Source organism: Sorex araneus, chromosome X, assembly GCF_027595985.1.
Source record: "Sorex araneus isolate mSorAra2 chromosome X, mSorAra2.pri, whole genome shotgun sequence".
Lineage (NCBI taxonomy): Eukaryota > Metazoa > Chordata > Mammalia > Eulipotyphla > Soricidae > Sorex > Sorex araneus.
Genome location: NC_073313.1, coordinates 276,363,291 through 276,386,837, shown reverse-complemented (window position 1 = coordinate 276,386,837; position 23,547 = coordinate 276,363,291). Strand labels below are relative to the sequence as shown.

Here is a 23,547-nt window from a genome sequence, read left to right as displayed (position 1 = left end):
GCTATAAAATACTAATTTGTCAGGGTTTATAGCATTTTTAAGTTTTTGGTCACAGAATAGGTTGTATATTCCTATTACCTTGTGAGAGTTGTGTATAAAACTTTATGGTACTTTAGTATTGCTTACCAGACTCATGTTATTTGTGAATGCCAACATTTTTCTGCTAAGTAGCTACCCTTTAGCAAGCACTTAATTCTTCTTTTGTAAATAATGGTTTTTTCTCATATAGAATGGATGCTGAAAGGAAATTTGTTTTTGTTTATGGACCCTGATTGGCTATGCTTAGGACTTACTCATTGCTCTGTGCTCAGGTATCACTCCTGACAGGCTTGGAGGACCATATGGGATTCTGGGGAATCAAACACTGGTTGACCACGTGAAAGGCAAACGCCCTACCCACTGAACTATCTAGCCACCCTCTGAAGGAAATTTATCTGTTAAAAAATCTGCATATTATAGTGCAGCACAAAATATTTACTAATTCATCTTTGACATTTATTAAACAAATGAAGACATTAGTTTTAAAGCAAGGCTTTAAAACTAGCAATTGTTCTATGGGTTCAATGCCAGGTCAGATGGAGGTCAGTAAGATATGTCTTACAGAAGTACTGCCCCGTGTTCCATCTGCTCATGTTAAGTCAAAATGATAAGTAGGATGTGTGCATGTATACCAGTAATTCTTATTTGGCCACAATTTTATGTCAACTTATGGTCATTACAATGGTCCAATTACAGTTGATCAAATTGAATTATCTTTAATTAGTGGGTCTGTCTGAGAGTACAGTTGGCTAGTTAAACAAATTTATCTGTTTAAGTGATCTGTCCTCAGACGTGGAGAGCCAAATGTCTCATCATGTTTGAAATGAAAAAAATAAAGACAAATTTGAGGAAGAAGGTAAGACAGGAAACTAGAATTATTTTATATATAGTTGCTGTGAAAGAATAATGTCAATATAGTTTTCTAATAAGCATAATGAAATTTTATTATAAGGACTCTTTCAAATCTGTAAAATCTTTGGATGCAAATATCCTTAGTTATGTAAAATATGATATTTATTTATTTTGTAGAAATGGCATGCTAAGGTTTTTGAAACAGAAGTTTGATTGCCCTTGTAATGGGAAGAAATAGCTCTTCCCAAGCAACCTATTCATAGATCTCTGTAAATATTTATAGTATCTTTGAGTAATTCCCAGCCAGAAAATTTCCTGTCTAGCTGCAATCTGCACACACTATTGCAAAATTGTAGTGGATTCTCATGTACTCCTTACGTGAGATTCTTACACTTGGGAAGCAAATGGCAAAGAAGAGATCATTGATTATCTAAAGGTATATATGGGCCCTTGAGCAATCAGATATGGCTGAAAGACTAGAGAAACACCTGTTGTATTAGATAAAAATGAAAAGATACAAGTATCACTCTCAGATATGTTTATTCTATGGTGTTGAATTGCCATGCCATATAAAATCTTCCTGTATAGTTGTGAATCATTTGTCACCAGACAAAGTTAAAGTTCTCTAGAATGGTCTTTGACTTGGATGTTCTTCCATAAGTTGTTTCTTAAGCTGTAGGTATTAGTGTTTAGGGCAGAGATGTGAAACAGAGACAAAACACAGAACCACAGAACAGAGATAGACAGAGAGACAGCAAATCCCACTCCCCTCGTCCCCAAGTAGCACATAATGATCTCTTTGGCTCCATTTGACTGTTTTCAGACAACGATCTTGATGTCTTGATTCCATTTTAGAAAAAAATAAGATTATTTTATTTTTTGTTTGGGGCAAGTGTCCATAATACCTAAAGACCAGCTCTGCAGCTATGGTTAAGCAATATTTGATATATGCGGAACAAAGCTTACTTACTTATTATTTCCCAGGAAGTATCAGTCAAATGCTTTTTCTTTTACTTTTCTTTCTCTTATATATCTACCAAACAGTCTATTTATTCTTCCCCAAACTGCATCTTTCTTGAGTATATTACATGCTAGCCAGCTAGTGGGCTCAGTATTGGGGGGGGGGGGGGAGGCAGAGAGGACAGGGAGTGGGGAATGATCAACAATAAACTAAGAATTGCATTTTAAATTGAAACATATTTACAAAGGAGTTCTGAAGCTACTTAGCCAAGCAGTGACCTGAGCATGGAAGTTAGAAAAGGAACCTATTGTGAAGACACACAAAAAGAGAATAGCCTCCCCACTTTTTGAGGGGACATTATATCTGATAATGATTTATCCAGGGAGTCCCATGGAAATGTAAAATATATAATAATCTTTACCTTAAAAGTAACCTTGCCTAGGCATCATATTTAAGGCATTAGACACTGCCAAGTACCCAATCAATCCACTCAATAGTAAATCTAGTGGCATATCTGCAGTAGATCTGAAAGTCCATAGTTAGGATAATATCATGAGATTATATCATCTTTGATTGAGGCTCTATAGATGACAATATACTTTTGATTCATACCAGTTTTTTTTTTCTTTAGGAATAAGTGATGAGTACTTGCATTATTGGATTTTTCAAACAAGTAAAAAATGCAAACAAATAAAATAAAATTTCTAATTAGTCTTCCCTCTTCACGGAAAATACTTTATATAACTTTAGGAATCATACTTAAATGTTAAATCAATCCTGTTCTCTTTGGAAGGCAATTGCTTTAAATTGCATAGGTTTCACTCAGTTTTTAGTGGGAGAATTGGAAAACTGTCTCAGAAACCATGATACTGTTTGCCAACATTTCACACATCTTTCACTTCAAAATGCAGGCTTTGTCTGTGGTAAATGCATTTGTTGTGATAAAACAGTTTAAAAGATTACACAGAATAATTTGTGGTAAGGAAAAATGCTGTCTTAAAATAAGCCAACCCATTCATTTTGGACCTTGATAATTATTTTCATTTTGAATCAGAGAGAATTAATAACAATCCATAGCATAAAAATTATATGTTTAGATTTTAATGAGATAATATACTGTAAAAGAAACATTTTTTTTTAATTTTAATTTTTGTATTGAGTCACCATGTGGAAAGTTACAAAGTTTTCAGGTTTAAATCTCAGTTATACAATGCTCGAATACCCATCCCTTCACCAGTAGAATATGTGCACTGGTGAAGAAACATTTTTATAATAGTCAAGTATAGATAAAATTAACCCAAATTAAATGCACAATTTTAAGGACTCTACTATGATGTGTTTTCAGTGATTTTTCTAAATGAATGAATGTTCTTTAGAGTTGGTATCGATATTCTGATTTAGTTACCATGTGATTTTGTCTGTATCCTGGCAAATACCTCCCTAGATAAGTAAAATTCTGTAAATGTAAGTTGCTTTGCAAGTTAAATTCCCCATCATTTTAAATGCTCATGCTATATTGTTTCAGCTTAGATGTTTCTTCTGGCAGAAGGGGTCCTTTTAGTCTGATAGTGTTTTTCCCCCCTTCTTTATCTTTTCTCTGAGGTCTGTATTTTGTGTGGGGACTTAGCTAAGAGGGGAAAAAAATTAAAAGCTGGAATGTCAAATAGCAGAAAATATTCTTTCCTGTAGGTTCCATCCAAAAAAGGTTTGTAACACTGTGTAGAGTCTTGTAGCCCAGCTGTGTGGAGCATTGATTGCTTCTGCCTAGAGCAGGGATCCTGTCAAGTTGCTCTGTGAGTTGAGTCATCTATTGACAAAGAGCTACCAGCCCGCGGATAATGCTGCGCGGAGCTGCTCTTGGCTGCTCCCACGATGCTCTGCTTATAGCAGCTGTCAAAGATACTGAGGGCTCCACGGGAGCAGAAAAAAAGATTTTTACAACTGCCTGGAAGAAAAGGGTTTGAGGGAGGAAGCATTCCTGTGCAGGCTGCCAGAGGAGAGAGTAGGCATCAGGGCAGGATGAATGCCTTCCTCACCAAGCAGCACAGCTGCGCCCGGGGCCCTGAAGGGCTGGATGCCGGCGGCAGTGCGCCCACAGTCCTCAGGGATGCCCACTGCGCTTGTGGCTGGCAGAGGAACGCTCAGGGGCTTGGGTACAGTTCTCAGACTATGCCCTCCGCAGGACCTGGGGGCCCAGGTTCCAACAGGACCAAGCTGGTCACCTTGTGGGATGGAGTGCGCAAAAGCCCCCATAAGATGAGCACCAAGGGCAGAGGGACTTGCGGGGAGCATTGCTCCTGCCCACAAGGTTGGTTCAGCCCAGCACAGGTGAGCTTGAGTCTTTTCTTGTGACTTTTTCCTTGAGAACTGAAAGGAATTGAGAGAGTGAGTTTTAGGAGCTGAGCATGCTTGGGAAACTTCGCTGCCTCCTCCTTGCTGTGTGGGTGTGCCTGTTTGCAAAGTGCAGGGCCGAGCACCCTGTCCTTTGCACAGGTGTGTGTTTGTGGGGTCTCACCCATGGGGTCTTCTGCAAGTCCAGGGATGCTATGCTCAGTGGCTTACGGCGCCTCTCTCTCAAGTTCAATTTCTCTGTGTCTCAGATGGTTTGCTCTTCTGCACCAGAGCCTTTTAGCCTCACTTAGACTTTTAGTTACTGTGAACTTTTCTACTCTGCCTAAGCTCGTGTGTTTTGGTAAGAAAGAGAATGAACTTTTAGAAGATGCTTTCAATCTCTATTTAACATATATATACTTCAGCTATGGTATATGTGATTTGTAATATGCTATTCTAATTTTACTCATAATACTGTATCAGCTTTCAGTAATAGAGACAAAAAATATGCTTATAGTAAATAACTTATTTATGAAGAAAAGATCATTTGGAATGGGCCAGAGGATGATTACATCTAGAATAACATAATGAAGCATTTTATTTATTCATTTAGAAGCAATAAGATTGTTTTATCAAAAATGATAGCTCTCCTATAATGCATTTATTTCAGATTCCCTACATACAAGTCCTAGGTTATTTGTGCTCAAACTATTATCTTTTTACCAGAAATTAAATTGAATATATTTTTGCTTCCTCCATTGGAGTAGGACAACAACTTTCTGTAATTACTATTAAATGCATATAAAATACATTTGTAATCACTGTCATAGTTATAAAACAATGGCTATATTGCATATGCATTAAAATGAGTAAAGTTTAAATTTCAGAAAATTCTGGATTTCAATATGAGTTTAGAATAACTGAGAGATGAAAGTCCATCATAAATTAAATATTATTATATTTAGGTATAACAATAGAAGTATAAGGAGAAGGCTGATTTTAATATTAGCCTTTAAAAAGTACTTCCAAGAGCATTATATATCACTAGATCATAACAATATAGCTATACATTTGCCATATGTGTGAATGCTGGTTCACAAACATACTGGTATCCGAATGTAATTACTATTATACTGTCAATTTGGTATTAAACTTTCACAGCTCAAAATGAAAGTGGAAATTAGTAAACTCAGTTTTCTTTTCATTTCAACATGAATTTCAAATGAAATAACCTAGGAAATTTTGAAGTGTCTATAAGTTCCTTAACAAATACCTGTGTTTAATGTCTATTGATGATAATGATAAATTTTTAAGGATCATATAGGTAAACAAGCGTATCTAGATTATGTGGTTTTTGCTGAGTATAAATTTTAAAATGCCCAATTATGATTATTTTAATCAATATGCACTAAACATATTTCATAAATTTTTATTTCCCCAAATCTCTAAGACTTCATTTCAATAATCGTGGTCTCAAATTTTGGTGCACTTTTTTTTTAACTAAGGGAAACTTTTTTTTTCCTGATTTTCTTAAATTTATAGCCATCTATTTAGTGTTCTAATAGACTAAGATTCTAATAGACTCTCTACATTAACAATTAAAGAACCAGTGACATGAGAAGGCTTCTAGTTGAGGCAGTCACATCTACCATTATTTGTATTTTTCTATACATTTTCTCTCCTATTTACATGCACTTTATTATTGGAAAGAACAGTGAACCCCAGATATTAGAACCAAAACTGCATATAATTTAGGGTCTTCAATGTTGCATCACTTTTCTGTCACTTGATTCTTCTGCTCATTAACAATTTCAAACCTACAAAAGTGCTACACTAGTTGAATTACTCCTCTTCATGCCATTCCTTTACCCCTTACATATTTTTATTTTGTACCTATTTGTTCACATGTATAAGACACATGTATTTAAATATCTCTAGTTCTAACTACTTGCATATATGACTATAGTTATATGCTCACATGCATGCATATACATACACATAAATGAAATTTAAGTTCTATATTATTTTCTTAAATTGAAATTGATTACATTGTTTCACAAAGAATAGTTTACATATATGATAATTGCTTTACTTTTGGACAGTGTTAAAAATGTTATCATATGTATGTGAATATATGCATATTTACATCTTTAAATGTTTCATATGCATCTACTGTTTATCAAATATCTATAATATACATGCTTAAGTGTAATATACCTACATATATATTATCACAAAACAGTAGGGCTTGTACATCTCTGTGTAAATGTATCAATTAATGAATAAAAAACTAAAGATATTTTAAAATTTTATACTATTTTATCCCTTTTAATTAATTATCTCATGAAATATTATCCCATGAAACAAAGGTTGAAGGTAAATGATACTTAACATTAGAATTTTTGATAAACAAAAAGGAGAGTGCATTATCTTAGAAAATCACATATGGGACAGAGTGTGCCTGAGGTCTGGTAAGTGTCTGGGAGCTGGGATTCTGCCCTTGCAGATATTTGCTGTTACGTAGAAATCAGCACTGTGATTTCCGGCTGCTATAATAAAGGGCTAGAGTAATGACTTGACTTCCTCCCAAGACTCTTTGCCAAACTCCTGTTATTTGGGGTGCTGTGTACTAACAGGACTCTGTCATTATGTTGTTCCTCAGCAAGAGTGAAAACCAGCTTCTGCTCCTTCTCAAATAAGTCTTTATTCCACATGGATCTGTAGAATTAATATGACCATAATAATAGGTAAGAAAATGGAAAATTATAGAGTCTAGAAGTCAGTTCTAGGATGCATATTTAAGATAATAGGGCTGACCTTGGGAACAAGAAACATGTCCATCATTGCTATGTGGATTTCTCCCTAATACAGATTGATGCAAGGGGGTGGGTCATGGAGGCAGCGCAGAACAGTGGAAACTCAGAGACCAGAGTTCTAAGCATTTATTTTTTTTATTCTTCATTTGCTTATTCAATTGTAGTTTCCTTAATGCCTTTCAAATGACCCAGCAATGCCCTGTGGATATCATAGTAAACAAAGTAGCTCCACTGTGCACAATGAACTTGCCTGCCTGCAGTGTTATATAGGAAGAATTCTATCATCAAGATTCACAGATTGAAGTGTAACACAGTTCCACAGTGTTGTGAATTCCACAGTAAGTAGAATGTAGGTCCACAGAAAAGAAAGAGAGCAAGATACTTGAAAATTTTATTTTTAGGGCCAGAGAGACAGTATAGTGGTTAAGGTGTTTCCCTTTCCTGTGATCAACATGAGTTCAATCCCCAGGACTACATAAGGATACTGCAACCCTGTCAGGGGGGATCCCTGAGCACAGAGTCAGAAGTAAACTCTGAACTTTGCTAAGTATGCCCCTCCAAAAAACAAATAAACAAATATATATTTATATATCACATCTCATTATATTTCATGTTTTATAAAAGAAGCTTAACAATGGTACCTAACTCTGAAGTATGGGCAGAAATGGTTCCCATGATGCATTAAATAAATTAGCACAAGCTTACATTAGTAGTCAATTAACACTTGTAGTATAAATAATGATGTAAATAAATTATATGTTCACAATAAAAGTTGATTATTATTATCTTGTTTTCTAAAAAGTCATTACACTTGACTGGGAATAGAAGAGAATTGTATCACTATTCTTTTATTGCAGTGATAGTTGGATTGAATTTAATTGGCTCTTAATATATATATATATACATATATATATACATTTCCAAGGAAAGATACATTTTGAAGGACAAAATAACCAAGACAGCAGTTAATTTAACAACCTTGTACCTGCTTATAATTCTGTTTGCACAGAATACTGAGCATTGGAGGGCCGGTTCATCAAGAGATAAGGGTTGAGACTTTAGACACAGCGGATGAGGCTTAGCCATAGTGAGGTGGTCAACCAGAGTAGTGCTCCACTAAATTATCACAGCATTAAGTCACTGCAGAATTTGAGTTTACTCTGCCATTCTTGATGTTTAAGGTTAATTGGTCAGTGAGCCTGCAAAGTCTCAGTTTCTCTTTTTTAACAAAAACAATTTTCTCTAAATTAACTATTTATTTATCTCCTCTACATTTTATTTTTCTGATAATTGACAGCCTTCATTGATGAGAAGCATTTGGGGAGCATTTATGCTTTAGAGCCACACAATCCTAAATTTAAATTTACTAGATTGGTGTTACTTCATTCTTTTAATCTCTTTCAGATTAATTTGTCTTCTCTGGGATAGTAAAATAACATTGTAAAAATATGTAATAAGAATAGAAAATATCTTCTAAAAAGAACCCAGCACGGCACTTAGAATGTAGGCACTGTTTAATAAATGATATTTGTTATCATGAATGATATTCAAATTATGTTTTGAATGAGAAAAACGTATCCATCAAAGTACTTGCCAGTATTGTGATCCTTCATTAGAATTTATGGTTTGTTCATTTAATTTTGTGATGTCTTATTTATAACAATGAAAGTTAGGCTAGGCAACTGTCCAGAAACATCTGGCACAGTACCACATGATGATGAGGTGACATTTTGTCCTTCAAGGTTTCTGAGATTTACAATGGTGCACACAAACAAAACAAAACAAAACCCACATAAAATAAAATTGTACTGCTGAAGTAGCATCCCCTAAAGCTTGTATTCAGGAGTATAAATATTAGACTTTCTCAGAAACATTCTGCAAGAACAACTGTATTCCTTTTGAAGTAGAGAGTCAAACTCTGTGAATCTATTCTAACCACTCCTTTAGCAACTCCTCCAGAAACAGCAGCTGCAGCAATTTAAGCAAAGAATCTTTCAGTCCCAGGAAGTAGTTACCTTAGACAGAAATCTTGAGTTCAGTTTGTGGCCAGCCATAAGGATTGAACAGCCTGTTTTTTAACTATGTGACTACTGTCACATATTTTGTCCAGAAAGCCTCTTACTGAAATAACAACAGCAATAATAATAATGCATTTCATTATAGGGGGAAACAGCTTCCCATAGACAAGAGAAACTAGAAGAGAATAAGGGGTTCCCAAAGGGATTGAAGTCCAGAGAATCCTTTGGTCAGAGACATGGAGACACTTGCACCTCTATTCTGGCTGCTGACATCACCACACAAAACCCACAGAGTAGGACCAAGAGAGTGTAGAGTTGGGGCATGAAAGAGCAAAAGTGACAATAGGTTTGTTTGGCACTAATAATATTCACAATATACGGAACCCTGAGCTCGGTTCTTTGTATTGTGCATCTTCTTTTATTTAACATCTCCAAGAGTGGTATTTTAATTCCCATTTCATTGTACAGATGAAGGTAATAGTAACTTGTGCATGGTGACACAATCTATAAGGGCAGAAAAAGTTTTAAATAGATGCCTAACTCTCTTTATATTTTAACACATATTATAGAAAAGAAATGTTCAACTACGCTGGAAAATAGAAAACCTCCAGAAGTTTCCTTACTTCTCTTTAACAAAAAATCTACAAAAAAGAGATTGAAGTGCTTCAAATATTTGAAAAGAGAGGTAGGCCATAGCAGTATCCAGAATTTGCCTCATTCTTCTTGTCTCAGGAACTCTGAATTGGTTGGCTTCCTAAACAGCCTGCTAGGAGATAGATTGGTAGTACAGGGGTTAATCACTTGCCTTGCATGGAGCTGACTCTGGTGCAATCCTGGGAATGGCCTGAAGTTCACTGAACACTACCAGCAACGATTCCTTGGCACAGAGGCAGGAATAAGCCCTGACTTGAACCAGGTGGCTTAAAAACAACAAAAGCAAACATAATGGCCTGTTTTCTCTAATTAAGGTTAAGAGTGGTACGAGGTTTTCTACTTTTTATTTTATTTGCACTCTTGGCAAATGCAAATATTCTCTTATTACTTCTTGAAGTACTAAATTATATCTCGGATATATCATATGTCTGCTATTTTCACTCTTCCTATCAAATGCTTCTTGTATGGTATATCATATCTTTATTACACCTAAATTTACCCAATCTAAGTATACGCAGCGTTTGACTACATCATTACATTGTCTCATATAATTCGGCTCTCAGATGACCAAATTTAAAACTTATTCTTTAATATAAAGTAATGAACTTCCTTTAATCCGTTACTTTAGTTAAGACATCATATGTCAGGCCTGGGAGAAAGATAGAACCCAGAGTAGGGCCTTGCTTGGTGTGGAGTTTACCTGAGTTTGAGCCCAGAAACTATATAACCGCCCAATAATCACCAAAAGTGATCTGGGTAAGCCCAGAGCACAGCTGAGTGTAGACCAAATAACAAAGCAAAACTAAACAAAAGACATCACATAGCGACACCTTGAAGGCATTTGTATTGTATTGTACATTTTATTCCACAATAGAAATGTTTGGTTTGGTCTCTAAATGTTGAGAACTACAGTTTTAGATATTTGATACTATTATGAGTACTGTGACATGTGTCCAGCTTCCCTCCCAACTAAATCAAGTAAAGCATAGCTTTCAGTTAAAATTCAACCTGCTTTAAGTTCTTGCATACTCCATTACTAAGACTATTTTGTTCCTATTTTTAGGATCTTCAGAAAAAAGAACATTGATGAATATTTTATCACTTGTATAAGTCAATAAAATCCCATTTGTACTATATGCATACAATTACGAATCACAAAATCCCATTAATCGTCGATTTCTTGAGCTGGCTCAGTAACCTCTCCATTCGTCCTTTCCCTGAGATTTTAAAAGTCTCTCTCAACTAGGCCCTCCCAAAGATGTCACACTGGAGGCTCTTGCAGGGTCAGGGGAATGGGATCCAGCTTGTTACTGGATTTAGCATATGAATACACCATGGGAAGCTTGCAAGGCTGTCCCAAGTGGGCAGCAAACTCTCAGAAGCTTGCCAGTTTCTCCCAAAGGGAGAAGTAGCCTACAAGATATCACTTATAAGATATCGCTTCTGGGAGCTTGCTTTTAAGTCTCTGGATGTTGGCTGGTATTACACATATCTGGGTTCCTCTGCCGGTACCTTCATGCATGAGGCCTGTCCGAATGTGTGGAGAGGGGCCTCGAGCATGGCTGTGGCTAGGTTCCAGTGGTCTTCAGCCGCCAGGAGCTCTGCTTGGGGCGGGGAGGAAAGCTGGAGCCCATCCCCTCCAAGGGGGCCCCGGGGAAGACGGCCAGGCATGCAGGCAAGAGAAAGTGCATACAAAGAAAGTTTTAAAAGGGTTCAGAGAGATAGTACATTGGGTAAGATACTTTTCTTGTACATGGCTGGTCTGGATTTGATCCCCAGCACTTTTATTGCCCTCTAGGCCCAGAAGGAGTTTTCCTGTGGATAGTTGTTTTCTTCTCAGTCTTCCTGATTACAGTAAAATGCTTCTCATCTCACCAGGGTACATTCTAAGTTACATAGGCTACTTGTCCAATCACCTTGCAGAGGCCATTCTTATGGCATCATTACGGACTTAAGTACTTGGACCAAGATTTCTCAGCTTCATCAGTGACTATCATAGTATGACTGTTGCTCTAGTTACCTTGCACAATTTACACAATCAGGAAATTACACTCATTGACAAGTGTATCTCTGTTCCACTAAGTTGAATTCCTTTAGGGAACGAATTGTTTATTTGCACTTGTTTCCCAGTACCCTGCCAATCAATCATTATTCTTAATTTCTGAATGAATGGTAGAAGAGAGTGTTTTATTTATAGAGTGTGTTGAATCAGTTTTCAATTTTATTGTGGTTATTATTCATGCAAGTCCCTTAAATTTAACAGTGGCATCTTCTATTCTCTTAGTAGGTCTATGTAATAGCAATGTAACCAAAATTGTCAATATATTAATTTGTGTATTTATTTTTTTTGTTTGTTTGTTTTGGATTGTGCAAACCCTGCTATGCTTAGGGTCATCACCTGGCTTTGCACTCAAGGATTGGTGCTCAGACTTGCTAAAGCATCCCTCTACAGGGTCTGAGTAATTGGACCACTTGGTTCACACAAGGCGATGCTGGGATCTAACTCAGTGCTGAGTATGTGGAAAGCTAATGGTGCTGTCTCTTGAGTTATCCTCCAGACAGCTCAAGAGACAATTGAAAAAGTGTTTCTTTTGTTTTTTGCAGTAGTATATTTTTGGGGACTATACCTAGCAGTGCTCAGGGCTTACTTCTGGCTCTGTGCTCAGGTGTCACTCTGGGTGGTGCTCAGGGAACATAAGTGGAATCAAGGATCAAACCCAAAACTTATTTACTTATTATTCTTTTTTCTTTGGGTGGAGGGGTACACCCATCTGTTTTCAAGACTTACTTCTGGCTTGCATTTCGGATCCACTTTTGGTGGTGATCAGGGGACCATGAAAACTTAAAATTTTATTTATTTTTTTTCCTTTATTTATTTTTAATTAGTGAATCACCGTGAGGGTACAGTTATAGATTTACTCATCATTGTGCTCTTGTTTCCCTCATACAAAGTTCGAAAACCCATCCCTTCACCAGTACCCATTCTCCACCACCAGTAAACCCAGCATCCCTCCTACCCTACCCAATCCCATCTCCCCACACCCCACCCCGCCACTGTGGCAGGGTATTCCCTTTTGTTCTCTCTCTCTAATTAGGTGCTGTGGTTTACAATAAAGGTGTTGAGTGGCCACTGTGTTCAGTCTCTAGCCCACATTCAGCCCGCATCACCCTTTCCCTACATGGGTGATTCCTTCTCTGAGTTGCCCTCTCCCCAGAATGTGAGGCCAGCCTCCAAGCCATGGAGTCAGCCTCCTGGTACTTATTTCTACTATTCTTGGGTGTTAGTCTCCTACTCTGTTATTCTATATTCCACAGATGAGTGCAATCTTTCTATGTCTGTCTCTCTCTTTCTGACTCATTTCACTTAGCATGATACTTTCCATGCTGATCCACTTACATGCAAAACTCATGACCTCCTTTTTTCTAACAGCTGCATAGTATTCCATTGTATAGATGTACCAAAGTTTCTTCAACCAGTCATCTGTTTTAGGGCACTCGGGTTTTTTCCAGATTCTGGCTATTGTAAACAGTGCTGCGATGAACATATAAGTGCAGATGTCATTTCGACTATACTTTTTTGCTTCTCTGGGATATATTCCCAGGAGTGGTATTGCTTGGTCAAATGGGAGCTCAATTTCTAATTTTTTGAGAATCATCCATATTGTTTTCCAAAAGGGCTGAACCAGTCGGCATTCCCACCAGCAGTGTAGAAGGGTCCCTTTCTCCCCACATCCTCTCCAACAGCGGTTGCTTTTGTTCTTTTGGATGTGTGCTAGTCTCTGTGATGTGAGGTGGTATCTTATTGTTGTTCTGATCTGCATCTCCCTGATGATTAGTGATGTAGAGCACTTTTTCATGTGCCTTTTGGCCATTCGTATCTCTTCCTTGGGAAAGTTTCTGTTCACTTCCTCACCCCATTTTCTGATGGGGTTGGATGAAAACTTAAAATTTTAAAGCAGCTTTAGGGTTAATAAAACTAAGAAAAAGATGCTTGCAATGAGTGTTCTGGTTTTCAGTTTCAAGGCCTTTAAATATAAAGTTATGATGAATTTTATAGGTGTAAATCTTCTCAATTTAAAAATGAAAATTAATATAGTTTTAAAAATAATTTTCTTTTTAGCGTATAATAATGCATTTTATGTTAAAAATTTATGAGCTTAAGTTGCTTTCAAAACTCAAACTTTAGCCAAAATTTAATCTAGTTAGCCAGTTAATATTTTGGTTCAATTTTAGTCTCTTTGTATTTGAATATATATGCAGTACATTTTTATTAATAAAGCACACACAGTTAACTATAAAATTTGCTTACATGAATATAGTTGAGTACTTAAGAATATAAAACTAAATTTGCTGAATTAATGTCATATTGTAAACATTTTACTAAGTTAGAAAATCATTTTGTTATTGATAATTTTCAAGTGACTGCTAAATATTCCAGGATCAGCCAAATTGTATGTTGTTGGGTGTTTACTTGTAATATATTTTATTAATATAAATAACATTGCACACAGGGATATTTGACGACATTTTTTCATGATTCTTTTCAGATAAGCATTAGTAATTTCACAAGGCCCTAAGCATTGAACTATCAGGCCTGACTGGCTGAATAACACAGTGAGTGCTCAAGACACTGGAGCATTGCTCAGTGAGTCTGCATCTGCCCTCAAAAGAATGATTAAATTAAGATCAAATTTTTAAGGCTTGTAATAATTTTAAAATAGTTTCACAAGCCCAAGAATTTAATCAGTAGGGATATAATGGAAAATAAGAGATTGATTTTTACCAAGCTAAATTGCCAAGTCACCTCTAAATAAATATTATAAATTTAAAGTCCTCCTTTCCAGGAGTGCATAAAGTGCTGCTATTGTCATTTTTCTTTGTAAACAAACAAAACATCTAAAGTTTCATAGGCCAACATTTTCATGCTGTTTTAATTTACTTTTATTTCTTAATGTTATTTTGTTAAAATAACATTTTAATAAAATAACATTTAATAAAATAGGTCTTATTTTATTAAAATAACTGTGTTAGTCTATCTTATAATACCTAGCACAATGGTCGTATGTAGGATGGTTTAGTACATGTGTAATTTGTTGGCTGGGTAGTGGTCAGGAAGCATGGAGGGGTGGATGGATAGATCAATGCATGGATGAATAGAAGACAGAGACTATAGGTAAGTACAAACATTTCTAAATTAAATTTTGAGGCACTGTAATTTTCAGTTACTCATAGTTGAGATTCAGGTGTACAATATTTCAACAGAAATTCTATCACCAGTGTCAACTTTCCTCCACCAATGTTCCCAGGCTCTGGTTCTGCTTACCTACCATGATCAGGGCTTCCTTATGACTATGAGCCTAGGCATCATCATGGTACATGCAGAGCCAGGGATTAGCTGTCTGCAAGTCAGAGGCACAGCTGGCTCTATTCTCTCTTAGTTCATAACTCTCTTCACAAGGGTTAGTTCTTAACCTCTGTCTCTCAGATTGCTATTTATCTGCATAATTGTTATCTGATGTTTGAAAGGAAAAGAACCAAACTACCTTGTTTCATAATAAAATGAGCAAGATTGAATTGAGTGACAAAGTAAAAGGTAAGCTAGATAGCAGTATCTGATGGCATAGATCAAAAATTTTCTGAGTACATTGGATGTCGTATGGACCACAAGGAAGCTGGAAGGTGAAAATATATTTAACTGATTCAGTTGAGAAAGGAGGTCCAGAGAGAGAGAGAGAGAGAGAGAGAGAGAGAGAGAGAGAGAGAGAGAGAGAGAGAGAGAAAACCTGAGCTAAGACACTTGGCTTGCATGTTCTGATCCTTTACACTGTACACGAACCCCTGAGCACTGTGAGGGCTCACTCCAGAGGAGAGAGACGGAAAGGATCTTGAGCACTCTTGGGTGCTAAAACACTAAATCAATTAATTAATTGAGGAGGTAAATATTCTGAGGAAATATTTTCTCTATTTGAATTATAGCACAGAATTTTGCCCCTTAAATAACACATCTTTGGGTGGGGAAAGAGCTGGAAGGCCTGGCGCACAGGTCTGGCCTGCAGGACTTTGGGGCTTGCTATGTCCCTGCCACTAGGCTCCATGGCCTGTGACTGCCTTGGCCTACAGCACAGCAGGTCCACCGTTGTGACCTTCAGACCCACAGTGCTAGGTCAACTTATCTCTAGCAGCAGCCCTGGTACCTGATTGGGACCCTCCTCCCTCTCCTCCTAATAAAAGGGCAAAGCACTTTACAGGGCTAGGAGAGATAGCAGTGAGCAGGGTGCCTGCCTGCCATACTCTGTGTCTGGGCAGCACGTGTTCCCCTGAAGATTGCTGGATGCAGCTTTGGAGCCCCAGAACTGCAAGCACAGAGCAGCAACACATCCTCACACCCTGTGTTAAACCCTTGGCCCTATTGGTCCAGAACCACTGCTGAGTCTCAAGGCCTCTGGAGCACTGCTGTGAGCCTTTCACCTCCATACCCCAAAAGCAGCAGTGTTAGAGTGCTGATGCCAGCATTTAAATTTAATACTTGTAGCATATCTAGGGGCTGGAGTGATAGCACAGAGGGTAGGGCGTTTTCCTTGCACGTGGCCAACCCGGGTTTGATTCCTCTGTTCCTCTCCAAGAGCCCGCAAGATACTGAGCTGCAAGCCCACACGGCAGAGCTTGGCAAGCTCCCCATGGCATATTCCATATGCCTAAAACAGTAAAAACAGGTGTCACAATGGAGACGTTACTGGTGCACGCTCGAGCAAATCAATGAACAATGGGACAACAGTGATACAGCATCTCTAGATACTTTTTTTTCATAAATTTTTATTAGTCAATCACCATGAGGTACACTTATAGACTTACAACCTTTCGTGCTTGCGTTTCAGTCATATAATGATTGAGTACCCATCCCTCCACCAGTGCCCATTTTCCACCACCAATGGTCCCAGCATCCCTCCCACCACCCCCACCCCATCCCTTCCACCCCACCCTGCCTCTGTGGCAGGGCATTTCCTTTTGCTCTCTCTCTCCTTTTGGGTGTTGTGTTTTGCAATAGAGGTATTGAGTGGCCAGCATTCAGTCTATAGTCTACTTTCAGTCAGCATCTTCCATCCCGAGTGGACCCTCCTAGCACACTTTACTTGGTGGTCCCTTCTCTAGCTAAGCTGTCTTTTCCTCCAGCATGTGAGGTCAGTTTCTAAGCTGTGGAGTAATCCTCCTGGTACTTATCTCTACACTTCTTGGGTGTTAGTCTCCCATTCTGTTACTTTATATTCCAAAAAAGAGTGCAATCTTTCTATGTCTGTCCCTCTCTTTCTGACTCATTTCACTTAACATGATACTTTCTATGTTGCTCCACTTATATGAAAATTTCATGACTTTGTCTTTTTTATCAGCTGCATAGTATTCCATTGTATAGATGTACCAAAGTTTCTTTAACCAGTCATCTGTTCTCAGGCACTCGGGTTTTTTCCAGATTCTGGCTATTGTAAACAGTGCTGCAATGAACATAAAAATGCAGATGTCAATTCTACTGTACTTTTTTGCATCTCTGGGATATATTTCCAGAAGTGGTATTTCAGGGTCAAATGGGAGCTCAATTTCTAATTTTTTGAGAATCATCCATATTGTTTTCCAAAATGGCTAAACCAGTCAGCATTCCCACCAGCAGTGAAGAAGAGTCCCTTTCTCCCCACATCCATGCCAACACCGTTTGCTTTTGTTCTTTTGGATATGGGCCAGTCTCTGTGGTGTGAGGTGGTATCTCATTGTTGTTTTGATCTGCATCTCCTGATGATTAATGATGGAGAGCATTTTTTCATGTTCTTTTTGGCCATTTGGATTTCTTGTCTTCATTTCATCACCCCATATCTATTTTTCGATGGGGTTGAGTTTTTTCTTTTTGTAGAGTTCAACCAGTACCTGGTAAATCCTTGATATCAACCTCTTATCAGATAGGTATTGGGTGAATATCCTTCTCTGTTCTGTAGATTGTCTTTATGTCACTGTGTCTTTTGAGGTAGCACCATTTTCTTATAAGTGTTCCTCATCAGATTAAATGAAGCAGGAGGAAAACAATATACAAATTAAAGTTGAATGTGATAAATTACTATCACACATGGAGCAATATGTGATATGTATTGTATTTATAGGCCCTTATTTTGGAGAAAGAACTCAGATTTTAAAATCATTAAAATAAAATTTTAAATATGATTATAATCAGAGATTGCTCAAAGGACTGGCATGCATACTTTGTTTTGATCCTTTGCACCTCAGGGTCCATCAACACCACCAAAAGTCTTCTTATCAAAATGGTGCACCCTCAGCCCATTCTCTAGGAATGCAAAACCAATCCCCCACACTGCTATGTCACTTTCCTCCTCTAGGAGGAGCACCTTCTTCAGTGGACTGAATGCAAAGAAGCTGGGAATTTTAAGAGAAATTATTTCTTAAGAGTCTAGCATACAGAAGCTCAATTTCAATTTTTTTTAAGGAATGCCCATATTGTTTTTCAAAAAGGCTGGACCAGTCGGCATCCCCACCAACAATGAAAGAGAGTACTTTTCTCCCCACATCTGCGCCAGCACAGGTTGTTCTTTTTAACTTTTGCCATTCTCTGTGGTATGAGATAATATCTCGTTGTTTTGATTTGCATCTCCCTGATGATTAGCGATGTAGCATTTTCTTTTCACGTGTCTTTGGTCACTGGTCACTTGTATCTCTTTTGTGAGGAAGCTTCTGTTTATTTCTTCTCCCCATTTTTTGATGGGGTTGGAGTGTTTTTTTTTTTTTTTGTACAATTTTACTAGTGTCTTGTATATCCTGGATATTAACCCCTTATCAGGTGGGTATTTGGTAAATATTCTTTTCTATTCCATGGTCTCTCTGTATTTTGGTCACTATTTGTTTTGAGGTGCAGAAGCTTCTTAGTTTAATGTAGTCCCATGTTTTTATATTTGTTTCCATTTGCTTGGTCAGTGGTGTTTCATTCTTAAAGATGCCTTTAGCTTCAATGTCATGGAGAGTTCTGCCTACATTTTTCTCTATGTACCTTATGGATTCAAATCTGATTTTGAGGTCTTTAATCCACTTTTATCTGACTTTTGTGCCTGGCATTAGACAGGGGTCAGAGTTCATTTTTTTTTTTTTGCAGGTAGCTGTTGAGTTTTCTCAGCACCACTTGTTGAAGAGGTTTCCTTGTTTTACTTCACATTTCTTGCTCCTTTATCAAAAATTGAGTGATTATATATTTTCAAGGCTGTGACAAAATATTCAATTCTATTCCATTGGTCTGTGGGTCTGTTTCTAGTCCAATACCATACTGTTTTAATTACTACTGTTTTGCAGTACAGTTTGAAGTTGGGGAAAGTGATGCCATCCATGTGTCTCCATTTCCTAGTGTCCTTTTTTATTTCTTGAAGTAGTGTTTTGTAATTTTCTTTGTATAGGTCCTTGTCTTCTTTAATTAAGCTGATTCTAAGGTACTTGATTTTCTGATGTGACCCAGCGCTACCACTTCTAGGAATATATCCCGAGGGTGCAAAAAAGCATAGTAGAAATGACATCTGCACCTGTGTGTTCACTGCAGCACTGTTCACAATAGCCAGAATCTGGAAATAACCCGAGTGCCCCAAAACAGACAACTGGTTAAAAAAACTTTGGTACTCTACACAATGGAATCCAGCTGTTAGGAAAGATGAAATCATGGAATTTGCTTATAAGTAGATGGACATGGAGAATATCATGTTATGTGAAATGAGTCAGAAAGAGAGGGACAGACAGAATGACTGTACTCATTTGTGGAATATAAAATAACATAATATGAGATTGACACCCAAGGACAGTAGAGATAAGGGCCAGGAATATTGTTCCATACTTGGAAGCCTGCCTCATGAGCTGGGGGAGTAGGCAGCTGGAATGGAGAAGGGAATCACTAAGTCAATGATGGTTTGAGGGCTCTTTTGGGATGGGAGATATGTGCTAAAGTATATAAAGAACCAAAAGTCATAGCCTCTCAGTATCTGTATTGCAAACCATAATGGCCAAAAGTAGAGAGAGAGTATGGGGGAAATTGTCTGCCATAGAGGCAGGGGGAGGGTAAGGTTGGGAGGGAATACTGGGAACATTGGTGTTGGAAGATGTTCACTGGTGGAGTGATGGGTGTTCAATCACTGTATGACTGAAACTTAAACATGAAAGCTTTATATCTCACAGTGATTCAATTAAAAAAAGAAAAAAACAAGAGTCTAGCATAACTGGGTATTCTTATAGTTATATTCTTCCAATATTTGTGTCAAAATCTAATTAATAATAATTGACACTAAGATCGCCACTCTTTTGTTCAACTATACCCTATTTCTCCTTGGGTTGGGGGAGGCATTGGGAACACCCAGCAATGCTCAGTGATTACTCCTTGCTCTGCATCAAGGTTCACTCCTGACAGTGCTTGGGCACCATTTGGGGTGTCAGAGATTTTAGCCAGGTTGGACATGTGCAAGGTAAATGCCTTTCTGGCTTCACTACTGCTCAGTCTCTTCCACCTTTCATAAGTATTTCTCTTTATCCAATTCTGCCTTCCTGCAATTTGTTTTAGAATTCATGGTCTACCATGCCAGCAAAAGATAGTCATCATCAGCCCCAATACCTTGTATTCTCAGAGCTCTCATTAATTATCTGACGTATAATTGATAGATAATTCATCTGATTAACACATTCCCACACCCAACGCCTAAGCATAGATGATTATTGTTGCCCACATAAGCTCTTTGCAATAAGTCAATCCAGTAGTCTCCAAGATGCCATTGGTCCTGTTTAAATATTTTTGTTGCCACCTTTACTGTAAAAATCAGTTCTATATTTTTATCTTACTGATTTAAAATATTTAGCCATTCCAAATCATTTGAAGTAGACTTTCACTTTAAATGTAATCTGATTTCTAAAGGGGGAAATATATATGGATGTGTCCATTAGTGTTCTATGTTAAACTCTTAAGAAGTTTATATTTAGTTGCAGGATATATTATTGTTCTTGGGGGTTTATAGCTCTCAGAAGAAAGTAAGATAAGTAGAACATTTAAGTTCATTTACTGATGAAATCCTTTTATCAAATCTATTTGCCATTATCTCACTAGGTAAATTTTCCATATAAATTTCTATCATAAAAGGTGTTTTACTGGCAGAATTTATAAATTGACTTTGCTTTGTGCCCAAGCTGCACTTCCAACTCCATCTCCTGTTGTATTCTTGTCTTTCCCAAATACTGCCTAAAGACCCCATGCATTCTTTATGCTATATCTTTGCTCATGTTTCCATCTCGAAAATTTTTGGCCTATTTTATGCTTGATAAAATTTTATCACTATGGCCCTAACATGCACTACTTTTTAGCAGGAATTACTTCTGGCAACTCATGCACTCAGGAATTACTCCTAGTGTGTGGTGGTAGTGGTGCTTGGGAGACCATATGGGATGCTGGGAATCAAACCCAAGCTGGCCGCTTGCAAGGCAAACACTCTGCCAGCTGTGCTATTGCTCCATTCCCAAGGACATTTAAAAAAATTTTTTAAATGTTTTTATTGAATCACCATGAAGCAGGCGTGATAGAGGCTCCCATAACCACGCCACCAGACCATATCAGAGGTTGTTTCCACTCAGGACATCCCAGAGGGGGCAGGTGAGAGCCCTCCCCACCCCAAGGGACACAGTCCCGGCAGCTCACCTCCACTACCCAACTGCCGCAATGCTCCAGGCTTCTTTCCACACGATGGGGCCGAGCTTCATGCATGAGTGAACATATTCCTGGACCACACAGCCACAAAGTGGCCGTGTGACACATCATCATAAAGGGAAATATATATATTTCCTTTTTTGATATACATGAATATATATTTACATATATATATTTATATATGCCTCTTGGAGAGCCCGGCAAGCTACTGAGAGTATCCCGCCCGCACCACAGCAGAGACTGGCAAGCTCCCCATGGCTTATTCAATATGCCCAAAACAGTAACAATAGCAGGTCTCATTCCCCTCATCCTGAAAGAGCCTCCAATCATTGGGAAAGACGGGTAAGGAGAGGCTGCTAAAATCTCAGGGCTGGGACGAATGGAGATGTTGCTAGTGCTTGTTTGAGTAAATTGATGGACAACAGGATGACAGTGATACAGTGATATCAAATCATCTAAAATGTTATCTTTATTAAGCCTTTCTTTTTTATGCCCCACAAAATGTTGTAGATATTTCCACTGTTCACAACATTATGACTCCTTGCATGTCAAGTTATCTAGCATATTGATACATTGAGAAGTCACATACTGGAGTGATAGCACAGCGGGTAGGGCATTTGCCTTGCACGCGGCCAACCCGGGTTCGAATCCCAGCATCCCATATGGTTCCCTGAGCACCGCCAGGGGTTATTCCTGAGTGCATGAGCCAGGAGTGACCCCTGTGCATCGCTGAGTGTGACCCAAAAAGAAAAAAAAAGTCACATACCAATCTTATTTATTTCTGTATTTGAATTTTTAATTTTGTTTTTCTTTGGGGGGGGGTAAACCTTGCAGTGCTTGGGGCTTAGTGCTGGCTCTGTGTTCAGGGACCACCCCACAATTCTCGGGATGAACCTTGGTAGGCAGAGTGCAAGGGAAGTACCTTACCTGCTGTATTATTTTTCTGCTGTACTATCCAATAATATTATATTTTCAATTCAAAGGTAAAGTATATCATATTTTAATAATGATTACAAAATTGATATATTATAAAATGCTCTCATGGGTATAGTGGTGTTATGGGACATGGCAGAGACTGCTTATTTAGAGAGGCATTTATTAGGTTTTTAGATCCATAGTGAATTTCTTCCAATGCCCAGAAAATTATTCTAAATAGTATTTAGAGGGAATGGAAACAACAAAATGACTCAGACTGATTAAAATATACATGAAATAAAATTACATAAAAAGTTTGTTTCAGTGAATATCTTAGTCATTTTTAAAATAGCTTTGTTCATAAAGTGTATATTTTATTCAATCAAAAGATTTTGTTGATTACTGTGTCTGTGTCTCTATACTGAGAGCTTGAAAATGTAATAGTAAATATAGCAAATAAGTTTTGGAGTGTACATTCTAAAAATATAGGTAAAATCAACAAACAGACAGTACTACTATAGATAGTAACACTCTACTAAATATAATGTAGGGCAGAGAGATAGAAATGATTGTTTGTTGGGTATTCTCTATATTAGATTATATAGTAAGAGATAACCTTAATGACAAAAGGGTAAAATGTTAGTTAAGGGTGAATAGGTGAAAAACTGAGAACATATGACAATATTCACACATCATAAAAATTTAAAATAAAAAGCTTAGTTAAAGGCTCTATAATAGGAACAGGTTTGACATATGTATGCAATAGAAGAAGACTAGTATGGAGGAGAGTGATAAAGTCAGAAATAGAGGTCAGTGGGTTATATAAACTAGGGTCTTACAGATTTTGGAAAATATTTTAGTGAGCCAGATTTTTTAAAAAATAATTAATTAATTTAGTTTTGCTTTTCTGGGTCACACCCGGCGATGCACAGGGGTTACTCCTGGCTTTGCACTCAGGAATTACTCCTGGTGGTGCTTAGAGGACAATATGGGACCCTGGAAATCGAACCTGGTCGGCCGAGTGCAAGGCAAATGCCTTACCCGCTGTGCTATCGCTCAAGCTCCTGAGTCAGATTTTTTTTAATGTAACAAGAAGCTTTAAACTTTTTACATTAAGCACTACTTAATGTAAACAATTTATGTAGTATGTGCTATTATAGAAGGAACTAATACAAAGAAGCAAATTAATGTGAAAGCTGCATAGCAGTATCACCAACTGGTAGTAAGTGGTAGTTAGTGGTAGCAGTG

The 23,547-nt window shown here is 37.6% G+C and overlaps 1 protein-coding gene across 22 annotated transcripts in view; it reads left to right on the top strand.

Annotated features, from left to right (window-relative positions):
* DLG2 (discs large MAGUK scaffold protein 2) overlaps positions 1 to 23,547 on the top strand; it is a 1,649,366-nt gene that overhangs the window by 711,195 nt on the left and 914,624 nt on the right. For 2 of the 22 annotated variants that reach the window (XM_055122512.1, XM_055122510.1), the window contains exon 1: positions 3,791 to 4,180. The exons of 10 other annotated variants lie outside the window; for them this stretch is intronic. In XM_055122512.1, the coding sequence (XP_054978487.1) occupies positions 3,872 to 4,180 (309 nt within the window). In that variant the 5' untranslated portion in view covers positions 3,791 to 3,871. Of the gene's footprint in view, positions 1 to 3,765; positions 4,181 to 23,547 lie in introns of those variants that run through there. 10 more of the 22 variants (XM_055122517.1, XM_055122520.1, XM_055122519.1 and 7 more) reach the window with 10 other exon arrangements.